Source organism: Lutra lutra, chromosome 4, assembly GCF_902655055.1.
Source record: "Lutra lutra chromosome 4, mLutLut1.2, whole genome shotgun sequence".
Lineage (NCBI taxonomy): Eukaryota > Metazoa > Chordata > Mammalia > Carnivora > Mustelidae > Lutra > Lutra lutra.
This window is the reverse complement of record NC_062281.1, coordinates 135,398,422-135,414,540: the sequence shown is the minus strand read 5'-3', so window position 1 is coordinate 135,414,540 and position 16,119 is coordinate 135,398,422. Positions and strand designations below refer to the sequence as shown.

General features: G+C 36.8%; 1 protein-coding gene across 6 annotated transcripts in view; it reads left to right on the top strand.

Moving 5' to 3' along the window:
- Positions 1-16,119, top strand: part of TNNI3K (TNNI3 interacting kinase) — a 307,291-nt gene that overhangs the window by 129,776 nt on the left and 161,396 nt on the right. For all 6 annotated transcript variants that reach the window (XM_047725511.1, XM_047725508.1, XM_047725509.1 and 3 more), the window contains exon 12: positions 15,913-15,999. In XM_047725511.1, the coding sequence (XP_047581467.1) occupies positions 15,913-15,999 (87 nt within the window). The remainder of the gene's footprint in view (positions 1-15,912; positions 16,000-16,119) is intronic.

Below are 16,119 nucleotides of genomic sequence, written 5' to 3'. Positions count from 1 at the left end.
GTTCTGTTTTTAAATGCTAGAATCTTAGATGTCCACAGAGATGGAATTTGATAGCTAAAAAAGGCAAGTTGTAAGCACATAGAGATAAAGAAAAATATAGATCTGAAGACTGCTAGTGAGAAAATGATTATAGGACTTACTTTAATAGAGACATGTGAACAGACATGGGAAAGTAAGGAATGAGTTGGATATAGCCCTATTATGTTATATGTTCTTTTTTGAGTATTGTGTAAATACATATGTGCATGCACACACATTTGCATATTATATTGCTCGATGATTTGTCACAAACTGAACTCACATCCAACATCCAGCATCCAGATGAAGAAACTGAATATGGCCAGGACCCAAAAACCACACTTAACATTCTCTTCCAGTCATTCCCCGGAGAGGGTCCCAGTGCCTTCTTGGAGTACAGATTAGCTTTGCCTCTCTCTGTACTTTGTACAAGTGCAATGTCATGGTATATACATTTTTGAGTCTGGCTTCTTTTGGCCAACAATTTGTGAGATTCACTCATATTATTTTAGGTAGTTGTATATTGTTCATTCCCGTTGTATAGCATACTATTTTGTTATTGTATCACTATTCATTCTACTGCTTGGGGGCATTTGGATAATTCTCAGTTGAGGACTATTAAGAATACTTTTGCTATTAACATTCACATGCATGACTTTTGATGAATATCTGGATGCATTTCTGTTAGGTATGAGGACCTTCCAATTTGTATAAAATAAATTCTAGGTAATTCTGCATTTGAATATCAGTTGAAGAATCTTACATATTCTGAAGCCTCGGGAGGGCTTACTAAGTTCTACTTACCCATCACATTGCATTTATTCATGTGAATCTCAGACAGTGTCTCTCAAGAAACTTGAGTTTCAGAGAAAGGCTGTTTACAAAGCATTAGTCTTCCGGAAGACAGCTCAGATATAGCTGCTGTAGCTAGCTCTTCACAGGGGTTGGCTTTGTTTGTTTTTAGTTGACTGAGAGTGATGGTTGAAAACTGGCTTTGGTTTTACTTTTTATGGAATTCCGCACTTTAAGAAACAATGAATCATTGTATAGTTTCCCAAGATTTTCTACCAAATGACAACAACAAAAATCTTTTAGCTTAGAGGATTTACCCACTGGTCTCTGCAACATCTGCCATACTTGTCACCCTTATTTGTTCAACTAATGTGCTAGGCATCAGTGTTGTATTCCATTATTACTATGAATTTTAACAAATTGAATGTCAGTACTCAAGAGACAGATGGATGCTTTGCATATGTTCTAGAGCAGAACATGTCAAAACCAACAAAATGGAATTGTTGCTATTTTCTCTTGCTAGAAAAATGTTGCACTGTTTTCATGTTTCAGGGGAGATTGAAATATTGAAATATTGTCAACAGTGCACTGTCCCTGTTTTCTTTGAGTAAAGAAATGCTTTCCTTTCTCCCTCAGAGAGGGATTCCCCAAATTAACTGAGGTGGCATACGAAGGATTTTCCTAAGCAACTTAGAGATGGAGTTGAGGAAACACTAAAACTTCATTTGAAGTTCCTTCTTTATAGGATAGAGATGTTATAGAAATGGTCCAATCATGGTTATCCTATATCTTGTTCTCTCCTTGGAGAGATAAACCAGAAGGGAGCCTTTTAGCCAGGGTCTCTCTGTTTAAAAAGGAGTACTGGGGCACCTGGGTGGCTCAGTGGGTTAAGCCTCTGCCTTCAGCTCAGGTCATGATCTCAGCATCCTGGGATCGAGCCCTGCATCGGGCTCTCTGCTCAGTGGGGAGCCTGCTTCCCTCTCTCTCTCTGCCTGCCTCTCTGCCTACCTCTCTGCCTACTTGTGATCTCTCTGTCAAATAAATAAATAAAATCTTAAAAAAAAAAAAGTACTTCTGGAAGTGCCAAATTTAAATAGCTTATCCTAGTCTACCAACTCACTCTTTCTTTCTTTCTTTCTTTCTTTCTTTCTTTCTTTCTTTCTTTCTTTCTCTTTCTTTCTTTCTTTCTCTTTCTTTCTTTCTTTTTCTTTCTCTTTCTTTCATTCTTTCTCTTTCTTTCTTTCTTTCTTTCTTTCTTTCATTCTTTCTTTCTTTCTCTACCCTCTTAAAAGAAAATGGGAATTTTTCTCAATAGCACCCATCTCCATTCTTCTAAGGCAAATTTTTCACCTGTTACAAAGTTTTTAACTTTCCCTCTGCTGTTCTGATATAGCACATTCAGTTCAGAGATGCTTTAGAGTTTTGTAAGAGTTACCAACTTTCTTTTGGAAACTCAAAAAAGAGTTTACTCACTATGGCTCCCTGTAGGATTAAATATAAAGAACAGTTTCCATTTACATAAAGATATGTAACTAAAGATATCAAAATCAATGATTTTAACTAAAGATATCAAAATCAATCTTGGAAATAATTTTCCTGGTGACCTTGATTCTACACAGAAACCTACTGGTTAAGTTTTAATATTTCCCTGCTAGACTACTCAGAACTCTAATTTTACAATATTTAGAGTGTTTCCCTTCCTCAACTTGGCTACCCCCCACCCCCCACCTTGTTTTCTACTATTTCATCTGAGAGTAGCAATAGCTGTCTCACTCACTTGGATTTGTTCTGCCTTTTCCCTGGGGTACAAAGGACTTGTATCAATCAATTTAAATTGGCCAGAAGAAATAGCCAGCAGCCTGCTTATGTTCAAATCCTCTGCCCTAATCACCAGTATGGAAAACCCATTGAAAAGACCTACACATAATCTCGCATCCATTGCATTAAAGATGAAACTGCCGAATTGAAAAGATCTCAGCCAATTAGAATTGAACACATAGCTCAATAGTGTGTCTGGCAGTTAGATTTGAAAAGGCTGCCTTTGACAAAGAAAAGCACTGCTTTATGTCAGGCTGTTTAGGGTCAGAAAATAACCTGAACCAGAAACAGAACTTAAAACTTCTTATTTGCTTCAGTACTGACACCAGTTAAAGTAATTTACAGAGGCTCCTATCCCAATATCTAATTACGCAGAATACAATATTTGTATACATCAGAACGACTGTAATTCACAGTGACAGGGAGCTGCAGTTGGAGAATTAGTGAGTAAGTGAGCAAAAACAATAAAAATCAAGGCTCCTGTACCATGATATATACTTTGCTCATTCCTTTTGACAAGTGTAGTATGGTGTGAATTATTTATAGTCAACATACTATAGTGTATTCTCTAAAAGTAATAAAGTCTTACAGTTGTGAGTTTCTACAGTTTTCAACCAGTAAAAAAAATAACTAAAAGATAAGAGTTGGGGAGGAGTTGAAGGAAGAAGAGCCGAACTCATTAAATTTTTGATAAATCTCCATCAATGGATAATAAATTCCCAAACTTCTTTATAGTGAATTCTTACCTATTGAGAATCTAGTTACTTAGTTTAGTGAACCTCAGTTAGGGTGCTAGAGTGAATTTGGTCTGGGGTAGAAGAAGGAATAAATGAAAGATTTAAATGGTATTTCAAAATCTATGTGCAATTTTGTGTGTGCTGGTTACATTCTACATTTTTAGTTACTCTCTCCTTTAAAAAGTAAGCAAATGGAATAGTACCAACTCTCATTAGAATGGTCAGAACTTTCATTTTTGTAGGGGTGGGTAACACATTTACACACAGTAAAATATTTTTGAAACTTAGTAACTATATAAAAAGCTACACACACTGAATTCCACACCTAAAACCAATATTGCACTGTATGTTAACTAACTAGAATTTAAATAAAAATTTGAAACTAAAAAAACAAAAACCCCATACATTAAAATGGATAGTAGAAAAAACTTAAATTCATTAAATGTCTATTACACATGCATATAAATGTATGTATAATTAAATTATCCACATAACCCTTTAAAATGGTATTGCCTTTCTATTACAGATTAAAAGTTTGAGACTTCAGTCTGCCAAGTCACACTTGACCAAACAGCACAGCTCTTAAGTGGAGAGCAGGTACCAAACAGAGTTCTTATTGCAGAATTTAAGGTCTTACCACCTCACCTGAGAATCAGATCTCAGTTCAAATCCCATCCTAATCATATAATGAATTTCGGCAAGTCATTTAACCTCCCTAAGCCTTAATCTTCAGACTTAAAATGAGAAGCAGGATTAAAATGAGGAGCAGGATTTCTCTCTCTCAAATAAATAAATTTAAATAAATAAATAAATAAATGTCTGGAACATAACAGATTCTCAGTAAAAATAATGGTATCCATTATTATTAACTTCATAACAAAGGTTCAGTCAAGCTTCACATAAATTCCAAATTTCAGTCTTTCCTAATTTACATGTTTTAGTGTAGAATGAGAAATATGACATATTGACATATTAGAATGATGGGAATCCCCTATAAACTCTCTAATGAAGAGTTTATATCCCTGCCAAACACCACCGGACAAACCTAGAATATATAAAACCATGTGTTGTTATGGGGCTGGGTGGCTCAGTTGGTTAAGCATCTGACTCGGTTTCGGCTCAGGTCCTGATCTCATGGGTCATGAGAGCGAGCCCGTATATCAGGCTCCACACTCAATGGGAGCTGCTTGACCATTCTTTCCCTTTGCTCCTTCCCCCGCTCTCTGTCCCTCTCTCAAATAAATAAATAAATCTTTAAAACAAATCAAAGAAAAACAGTGTTGTTTTGTTGTATTTATATTTCTTATGAATCAAGTAATACCATATATTTTAAAACCTCAGGATTGAAGCAAGGTTAAGGAGGTTTTGAAAATCACTAATCAAAATATTTAAAAAGTAATTTAAAACCATTATTCTAATTTGTATAGTACCATACAAATATGTAAAAGAATATTTTAAAATTCAACACAAATTTGCAAGTCTCTTCACAATAGCAGGGTTTTCCCCCTCAGTTATGGACAAGTGTCAGAATTTGTGACTGTGTTTTCTTTTTTTTTTTTAATTTTTTTTAAGATTTTATTTATTTATTTGACACAGAGAGAGATCACAAGTAGGCAGAGTACAGAGAGAGAGGGAGAAGCAGGTTCCCCACTGAGCAGAGAGCCCGACGTGGGGCTTGATCCCAGGACCGTGAGATCATGACCTGAGCTGAAGGCAGAGGCTTAACCCACTGAACCACCCAGGCGCCCCTGTGACTGTGTTTTCAAACCACCACACCAATTGACATGCTAAATCTTTTTACTTGGATATCTGAGGAGTGTGTAAAACTCAGCAAGTCCAAAATTGAACTTAATATCTTTTTTTGTTCTCATCAGTCAGTTTCTCCTACCATATCTCTTACTCATTCTGTCAGTTTAATGACATTACCATCCACTTAGTCACTGAAGTCAGAGATCTGGATTGATGCTTGCTGACTTTTTTTTTTTAATTTTTATTTCTTTTCAGCGTAACAGTATTCATTGTTTTTGCACCACACCCAGTGCTCCATGCAATCCGTGCGCTCTCTAATACCCACCACCTGGTTCCCCCAACCTCCCATCCCCCGCCCCTTCAGAACCCTCAGATTGTTTTTCAGAGTCCATAGTCTCTCATGGTTCATCTCCCCTTCCAATTTCCCTCAACTCCCTTCTCCTCTCCATCTCCCCTTGTCCTCCATGCTATTTGTTATGCTCCACAAATAAGTGAAACCATGTGATAATTGACTCTCTCTGCTTAACTTATTTCACTCAGCATAATCTCTTCCAGTCCCATCCATGTTGCTACAAAAGTTGGATATTCATCCTTTCTGATGGAGGCATAAAATGCTTGGTGACTTTTTTTCCCTCAATCTCTCTTTCCAAAAGTTCTCATCCATTTTGCCTCATGGGTACATTTTAATCCATCCTTTCTTTTTTATTTTTACTGTCACTGTTTTAGTTCATAACCTTATCTTTATCCTGATCCATTTTAATAGCTTCATAACTACTCTTCATTTTTTTTCTTTTCTTTTTTTTTTTCTTCAGCTTCTTTGATTCCATTTTCTAACTGTAGTTTTGAAGAAGTATTCAATGTGTAAATAGGGCCATAGCATTCCCCAGCTTAACATCTTTCACTGGCACACTATTACCTATTGAAAAAGTTCCAATGTATTATCATGGCATACCCTGTGCCCATGCCCTGTGCCCTTCCTACCTCTTAAACCTCATATCCAGTCACTGTCATGTGAATGACCCCACATTCTGCAATTATCATTAAATCCACTACATTGTTAACACTCAGTGGGGGTTCTCTCTGTGCCAGGCATATTCTAAATACTTCATATGCATTAACTTATCATCTGTGCACAATTACCCTGTGAAACAGTATCTATTCACATGACAGTAATACAAATATACTCCTTTTTCTCCATGTGTATCATGTTATTCCATGTTTCCAAGCCTTTTCTCATACAGTCTTCTCTATCTCGACACCCCTCATTCTCCCTCACCCACTCCACTCTCAATTTCTGATTTCTACTTAGCTTTCAAAACTCAGTTTACAGATCGTCTCTTCCTGAAAGTCTTCCCTGATGTTCCAGGCTAGCATACATGTCCTTTCTTTATGTTTATTATACCATATGTGCATCTCTATCTCTGTATTTACTGTTGCATATTGAAACACTCTGCCCCTTTCCAGATTATAAACTTTTTGAGAACAAACATTTGAGCTATTAATTTTTTGTCTTCCAAAAAGCTAATTCAATGACTGATTCCTAATAGTGCTCAATACTTGTTTATTGAAGTGAATTAGAGAATGAGCAGATATCCCAGTCATAGCATTCAATTTCCTGTCTCACTAATGGCATCTAGTTCATCATAATACGGTAGATGTTCCCAAGAATGCCACTCACTGCTCTTCTGTTGTCTCTGGAGATATTTCTTTAAATACTGTGGGTTTCTTATTAACTACACAGTTCTAATACTTAAATTTTAATAGGTGGATGATTTTAAAGTAAGCTCTAAATAAAACTCTTTCTATGCATTGCAACTGTGAAATATTTCCCTCTGAGTCTTATGTTCCCTTTTTGCTTAATCAACTCATATTCATCTTTCAAGTTCAGCTTAAAAGATAGTTCCTTAAGGAACTCTTTCCTGACCCCTCTAGCTTCCTGTAAAATAGCACTATTATGAATAGCACATTCACAGCATCCTCTATCTTTTTCTTCCTAGAACTTGGCTAAATAAAATTTGAGCACTTGTATCATTATTTTTTTCTTTTATTTTAGAAAGCATTCATTATAAGATTAAGGCATTTATATTTCAACATTATATTTCTCATACCTGGTTTCAGTCATTTATTCAAAAAAAATTATTACAAACCTAATATGTGGTAGACACTGTGCTACGAACTGAGGTAAAACAGTGAGTTAGACATACAAATTTTCCCTGTTCTTAGGAAGTTTGTATTTCTAGCAGAAGAGGTGGGTCATGAGCAAGAAAACAAATAGAAACTATCAGAAAAAAAACTCTCACAAATAAAACAAAAAGAAAAACAACACTGTAAAAAGTTTAAGGTAAAAAGATTAAGGACACTATTTAAAATCGAGAAATCATGGAGGGCTTCCCTAGGAAGATACTACTTGAGCTGATATCTAATGGGAAAAGAAAAGCCGAATGGGAAGGAGGGAAAAGAGGGAAAGAAGAATGCTAAATAACTTGGTTTATATAGAGTTCTTTTGGCAAAAACATCAACGATTGTGGGTTATTTTCTCAAGGTGAAGAAGGACTGGTGGCATTCTTGTTTGGTTCCGGTGATTTGGTGATTAACAGACAAGAATATGGGGGAAGAGGGATGTGTGTACCCTTTCTTATGAAACTATTGGATTTAAGTGATGAGAAGATATAGCAAGTCTTGAATTTTTCTTATCTCTTATTTATTTATTTTTTTTTCTTGTCTCTTATTTAAATGATAATGTGTGGGCCAAGTTTGGCAGAAGGAAGAACAAACATCAGGAGCCATCCTTGATCCCACTTTTCAGTGCATTTGGAAAGTGAGTTTTTAAAATGATGGGAAGGGGAGATAGCAAAATATGGAGCCAAGTCTCGGCTATATAATTGCTGTGAAAGCTTCCTCCGTTAGTATGTACAAAGAAGGCCTGAGACTCCTACTTTGATAATCTAGGCATTTTGAACATGTGAGGTCAATAGGAATTCCTTGGCTTATGTAATCAAGACCTATGTTCTCTACCTTAGACCCCGAGGGCCTCAAAGTCACAATGTCAGGGAGAAGATCTTAGTACTAGTGTCATTTACTATTAATCTTCAGACCTAGTACTTAAAATAATTTTGATAGCAAATTTTCTTCTGCTATTAAAATAATTTTTCATAGCAGTAAACAGCATTCATTGTTCCTAAGACAAAACGGTGGGGTCAGAGAGATACCCTTACAGGGATATAGTAAAATGTGTCCTTTTCCTTCTTGAATAATTTTGAATCTTCTGTTGTATATATGACCATGATATACATACTAAATTGTCTATGTAACAGCCCTTTTGTTACATAGATGGATGGATTGTAGCCTTAAAAAACAATCTAGGTTATAAAATAAAGATGTGCAGAAAGTTAAAAGCAAAGAGGTTTGGGGTGGGGAGGAATCACTCCAAGTATAAGGAAAGGAAAAGAAGAAGATGATGAACTAAAGGGAAAGCATGGAATTTGAGTAATACAGACAGACTTGAAGGGTGGAATGCAGGAAATGAAAGACACTCCAAGCTGGCAAAACCTCCATGGGCTCTAATCAGTAATCCTCTGAAAGTGCAAAGCATTATTATAACTGCATTAGGCTAATAACATAGCAACCTCCTGTTTTGGGTGAAATACTTGGATGTAGATAGTAAATTCTTAGATATGGGAAAACATATATTTAATTAGTGGAAGTTTGATTATCTCTGGATGTGTTCCATTAGTGTGCCTTGGTTATCTGGGTATATCCATTATCAGTAGTTTGCCTTAGCAAGTCCATTTAGTGAGTTCCACCAAGGCATTTTTCTGCTTAACTCCTTGTGACCAAGTATCAGGGAACTGGGCCTTAGTGGTTTTCAGGTTTCTTTGCATACACTTTGGTAGTTTGTCAGAGCAATGATAGCAGTGAAGAATTTCCTGTACATGTGCGCCTCAGCCCACAGTTAGCAGGAGGTGGGAAATCAGGCGGAGATGCCTTCCAGAGCCGAGGGGCCTCTTGGCATTTCCCTGGCAACCTCATGCTTATCATCAGCCAGAACCCAGGCACTCATTAGGCTCTTGATGAAAAGCATCCCAAAGAAAATGCCAGCAAATTGTGCCACTGTGCTGGCAGGAAATTAAAACTGCTCAGAGCAAGTGGAGCCAAGAGAGCTGTTGAAATGAAAGGTAACATCAAGGGTGTGATCACTGACTTACACAGACCGTCAGGATTCAAGATGCGGCTTTCTGCTTCACTAGGGAAAGCGGGAGGCCCTCTCCACTGTCAGCCACAGACAGTCCAACAGAGAGGCTGAGACAGGCAGGGAGGTGGACTTTGTGATTTAAGTAAGCTTTGTTATGCTTGGGTAAATGTGCGGGGTTTAAGTTATTTTATTTTTCCCAAAGGAGAAACAGAAATAAGAAATTTTGTGTTGTTTTTTTTTTGTTTTGTTTTCTGGTCCCAAACACTTAAAGACCAAATTTAGTAAAAAAACAACTCAAAGCACCATAGGTCCTATTAAACTGGGGGCAGACAAACTTCAGAACCTATGAATCTAGCAGCAGGACAGATGAAGAGGTATTTTAATTTCAGAGAACTTTTTGTTGGTGATGCTACTTTTATCCTGAGACTAAAATAGCCATTAGCAATGAGGAAGAAAGGGAGGTGCTCAATGGAAGGCAGCACCAACATGCAAACAGAGGACACTGAAATTTTCATCACACTAGGGGTGGTAGGCAGAGTAATGGCCCCCTACAGATGTCCAGGTCCAGTTCCCAGCAGCTTATGAGTATGCTGCCTTACATGGGAAAGGGGAATTAAGACTGCTAATTAGATGACTTTTTGAGAAAGATTATCCTGGATTATCCCAGTGGGCCCAAAATCATAGCAGGGGTCCTTAAATGTGGAAGAGGAAGGCAGAAGCAGAGGTCAGAGTGATATGGAGTGAAAAGGATTCAGCCAGCCATTGATAGCTTTGAAAATATAAAAGGGGACCACAGCCAAGAAATGTCAGTGGCCTTTTGAGCCTGGAAAAACACAGGGAAGTGGATGTTCCTCTGGAGCCTCTAGAAAGGAGTGCCAACACCTCAACTTTAGCCCATTGAGAACTATTTTGGACTTCTGACTTCTAGAACTATAATAAAGTATTGTTTAAGTCACTAAGTTTGCAGTAATTAACCACAACAACAATAGAAATGGAATATATTGATATTTAGAAAAATTTATGTGATGTTCCATAAAAGAGTTTCCAAGTTCTTTTATAATTCTTGGGGCAAAATAGTAAGGCAAGAAAGCAGTGAAAATATCTGAAAGGCATATTTACATGTTAGAATTGTAGGCACATGCATAATCTCACTTAATCTTTACAACAGCCTTAGAATGACATACCATAGCTCTAATCTGTAAATAAGGATCTTTCTTAAGAGTAAAACAAATTGTGTCCTTCAACCAATTAAAGTGGTCCTCCATCTCACCTACATTAAAATCCAAATTTCTTATCTTAAACTCCAAAGCACCACATCCATAATATCAAAGTATGGACTCCTAATCAGCATCAACTGGGGCTTTGTTAGAAAAGCAACTCTCAGGTTCCACTACAGACCTTTCAGTCCGAATATCTGGGGGTAGTGCTCAGGAATCTGTGGTTTAACACGTGCTCCATCAATGAAACTAGGAACTGGTTCTTTGAAAGAATTAACAAAATTGATAAACCACTAGCCAGACTTATCACAGAGAGAGAGAGAGAAAGAGAGAGCGAAAGACCCAAATAAATAAAATCATTAATGAAAGAAGAGAGATCACAACCAACAACAAAGAAATACAAACATAAGAGAATATTTTGAGCAATTATATGCCAACAAATTAAACAATCTGGAAGAAATGGATAAATGTTTAGAAACACATAAATTACCAAAACAGAAACAGGAAGAAAGAGAAAATCTGAACAGACCCACCAGCAAAGACATTGAATCATCAATCAAAAATCTCCCAACAAACAAAAGTTCAGGGCTGGATGGCTTTCCAGGGGAATTCTAACAAACAATTAAAGAAGAATTAATGCCTGTTCTTCTGAAACTGTTCTAAAAAAAATAGAAATGGAAGGAAAACTTCTAAACTCATTCTATGAGTCCAGCATTACCTTCATTCCAAAACCAGGAAAAGACTCCACTAAAAAAGGAGAATTGTAGGCCAATATGCCTGAAGAACGTACATCCAAAATTTCTCAACAAGATTCTAGCTAAATGGATCCAACAGTACACTGAAAGGATTATTTACCATAACGGAGTGGGATTTATTCCTAGGCTGTAGGGGTGGTTCAGCATCCATAAATCAATCAATGTAATATGCCACATTAATAAAAGGGTAAGAAATATATGTTCCTCTCTTTAGATGCAGAAAAGGCATTTGACAAAATACAGTACCCTTTCTTGATAAAAACCCTCAACAAAGTAGGAATAGAGGGAACACACCTCAACATCATGAATGCCATACCAAAAAAAGACCCATAGTTAAGGTCATCCTCAATGTGGAAAATCTGAGAGCTTTTCAAGAAGAAGAGAGGAATGTCGACTCTCACCACTGTTGTTCAACATAGTACTGGAAGTCCTAGCCTCAGTAATCAGACAATAAAAAGAAATAAAGGCATACAGATTGGCAAGGAAGAAGTCAAACTTTCACTCTTTGCAGATTACATGATATTCTATGTGGAAAATCTGAAAGACTCCACCAAAAAATTGCTAGAATTCAGCAAAGTCACAGGATGTAAAATCAATGCACAGAAATCTGTTACATTTCTATACACCAATAATGAAGCAGAAGAAAGAGAAATCAAGGAATTGATCTCATTTACAACTACACGAAAAACTGCAAGATCGGAATCAACCTAATGAAAGATGTAAAAATTCTGTACTCTGAAAACTATAAAACACTGATGAAAGAAATTGAGGAAGACACAAAGAAATGGAAAAACTTTCCATGCTCACGAATTGGAAGAACAAAGTTTTGTTAACATCTCTATATTACCCAAAACAATCTACAGATTCAATGCATCCCCTATCAAAATAACACCAGCATTTTCACAGAGCTAGAACAAAGAATTCTAAAATCTATATGGAACTAGAAAAGACCCCAGAGAATCAAAGGAACATTGAATAAGAAAACCAAACTGGAGTCATCACAACCCAGACTTCAAGCTGTATTACAAAGCTATAATCATCAAGACAGTGTGGTAATGGCACAAAAACAGACTCATAGATCAATAGAATAGAATTGAAAACCCAGAAATGGACCCACAACTATATGGTCAACGATCTTCAGCAAAGCAGGAAAGAATGTCCAATGGAAAAGAAAAATAGTGTCTTCAACAAATGGTGCTGAGAAAACTGAATAGCTACATGCAGAACAAGGAAATTGGACCACTTTCTTATATCATACACAAAAATAAATTCCGTATGGATGAACGACCTAAGTGTGAGACAAGAATCCTAGAGGAGAACAATGGCAGCAACATCTTTTAACCTGCTCCAGCAACTTCTTACTGGAAAGAAGGCAAGGGAAACAAAAAACAAAACAAAACAAAACAAGAGAACTATTGGGACTTCATCAGGTTAAAAAGCTACTGCACAGCAAAGGAAACAATCAACACAACTAAAAGACAGCCAGTGGAAGGGGAGAAGATATTTGTAAATGGCATATTGGATAAAGGGTTAATGTCCAAAATCTATAAAGAACTTACCAAACTCAAAACCCAAATAAAAAAATCCAGTCAAGAAATGGGTGGAAGATGTGAACAGACATTTTTCCAAGGAAGACATATAAATGGCTAGCAAACAAATGAAAAAATGTTCAACATCAGTTATCATAAGGGAAATACAAATCAAAACCACTATGAGATACCACCTTGCAGCAGTCAGAATGGCTGAAATTAACAATTCAGGAAACAACAGATGTTGGTGAGGATGCAGAGAGAGAGTGGAACCCTCTTCCACTGTTGGTAGGAATGCAAACTGGTACAACCGCTCTGGAAAACTGAATGGAGTTTCCTCAGAAAGTTAAAAATAGAGTTTCCCTTTGATCCAGCAATTGCACTACTGGATATTTATACAAAGGATACAAAAATAGTGATTTGAAGGGGCATATGCATACTGATGTTTATAGCATCATTATCAACACTAGCCAAATTATGGAAAGAGCCCAGATATCCATCAACTGAAGAATGGATAAAGATGTGGTAAATATATATATATATAATGGAATATTACTCAGCCATCAAAAAGAACAAAATCTTTCCATTTGCAATGATGATGTGAAGTGAAATAAGTTAGTCAGAGAAAGACAAATACCATATGATTTCACACGTGTGTTTATTTAAGAAAATAAACAGATGAACATAAGGGATGGGAAGGAAAAATAAAAGAAGATAAAAACAGAGAGGGAGGCAAACTATAAAACACTCTTAACTATAGGGAACAAACTGAGGGTTGCTGGAGGGGAGATAGTGAGGGGATGGGCTAAATGTGTGATGGGCATTAAGGAGTACACTTGTGTTGAACACTGGGATATATTTAAGTGATGAATCACTAAATTCTACCTCTGAAACGAATACTACACTATATGTTAACTAACTTGAATTTAAATAAAATCTTTAGAGAAAATAAATAACATGTGCTCTTGGTGATTCTTATACACACTACAAAGTTTGTGGAGCACTTCTGCACATGATATGTGCTATCTATTTCTCCACCCAGCTCTGGAACCACTGTCATCCTTGCTTGTGATATTCCAACCACATTGGCCACCTTTCATTTCTGAAGGTGTCATATTTCCTCCCATCTTGGAACCTTTACATTATCTGTTCCTTCTGCCTAATAGGCTCTTTTTTAATTATAATTTTATTTTTTTATTATTTATTAGACAGCAAGAGAGCATAAGCAGGGAGCAACAGGCAGAAAGAGGAGAAACAGGCTCCCCACTGAGCAGGGAGCCCAACAATGGGGCCCCATTCCAGGACTCCTAGATCATGACCTGAGCCAAAGATAGATGCTTAACCAACTGAGCCCGTATTAGGCTCTTTAGAAATGTGCTTGTTGGCTCTTGTCATTTGGGTCTTGAGGTTTCCCTGATTGTGAGCATAGGAGAGTACAAAGAAAAAGTGCTAATAGGACAGGCTCATTATTTCATCATAACCTATGTCTGTGATTTGAGAAAATTACAGATCGACCAGTCATGAATTGAAATCTATGGATAAGAAAATGGGCACTAGTTGTTCACTCTGTAGACTTAAGTTTTGCTACAAATTTTAGCAATTTTCATCACAATGTTATATATATATATATATATATATAATCACAATGTTATTGTTGATTTTCATCTAATCTAATTACTCCATCTCATGATCTTGCATGCTCTATTAATTTTCATTCTTTTTTTTGAAGGGGTGATTTGATAAACAGGCAACTATCAGCATATACTCTATACATTAGGTGTATTCTGAACAAGTGCTAACTATGAACTCTCTGGGATGGATAAGCACATATGATTTTTCAATTGCTAAAATTTGCCATTTTTACAATGAGTTCTATTGCATTTCACAAGTCTCTTGGCAGGGTCTTTAAGGCTGACTTTGTTTTTCTCTTGTATAAATTAGCTTCGATATAATATATTTATAGTTAAAACATAAAATAGTATCAAAAAGTTTAGTTCTGGTGCACCTGGGTAGCTCAGTGGGTTAAAGCCTCTGCCTTCGGCTCAGATCATGATCCCACGGTCCTGAGATCGAGCCCTGCATCGCATCGGGCTCTCTGCTCAGCAGGGAGCCTGCTTCCCCCTCTCTCTCTCTGCCTGCCTCTCTGCCAACTTGTGAGCTCTGTCTGTCAAATAAATAAATAAAATCTTAAAAAAAAAAAAGTTCAGTTCTATTAAAAATCAGGAGTCTACTCAGAAGAGCATTTAGCATTTTTTAATTTTTCACAATATGTTACCTACTGCAGTAGACACCCTAATTTGGGTGGTGTTATATGATAGAAATTTATCAGTTGTGTAGAAGTCCAGTGAGGGCATTTCTGGTCAATGCATAGCTTTTTCCCATCCCTTAGGGCCTTGAAACCTTCTGTATCCAGCCAGCAAAAGGGAAGAGCAGAGAAGGCTCACCTTCTTTTTAAACCCCAGAGCTGGAAGTTTTGCTTTTGCTTATGCCTTGGTGAGAATTTGTCGCAAGGCCACATCTGCTTGCAAAGGCAATAGGAAACTTGTCCCTGAGTAGACAGACATTCTCAGTGGCAAAATCACCCCATGAATGGGGAGTACAAATATTTGTAGGAAGACAGCTATCTCCTGCCACAAAAACCTATGTTAATTATCTTTGTGCCATGTTATGCTGCAGTTGCCAACCAAATGCATCGTTCAAAGAAAATACATCCCTCTCTCCTGGTTACCATATGTGCTTTTTACCCTTTTAGTGGTACCCTTAGCACCTCATATTTCCTCATTTAGAAATTCTCATTTATATTCAACTACACTAAGCTTCTTAAGGATAGGACCATAGTCACCTTGTTCTTTGTACCCCTACTATCCAATATAGTGCTTAACACAGTGCTGCACATGTAGTAGAGTCTCAGTGAATTATTTTGAATGAATGAATGAGTAGGTGAATGAATGAATGAATGAAAGTACTGAATTCCTATTACAATATATTATCTCTCAAGACATATCATATATTTCAAGCCACCTCTAATCACTTTTGAGTTGTATGATGAGCTGAATAAATCAAACAAAAATTAAGACCCTTTGTCCTTTTTGTCTTTCCATGAAGGACATGATGCAATTGTCACACTCCTGAAGCATTATAAGAGACCACAGGATGAATTGCCCTGTAATGAATATTCTCAGCCTGGAGGAGGTATCCCTTTCTTAATAAGTTTTTGTGGTTATTACAATATTGTGCCCAAAGGTAAACCTTTATTTCTATTACTATTATTCTAGGGCTAGGGATGAGGGCATGTCAGATTGGCTTTATTTT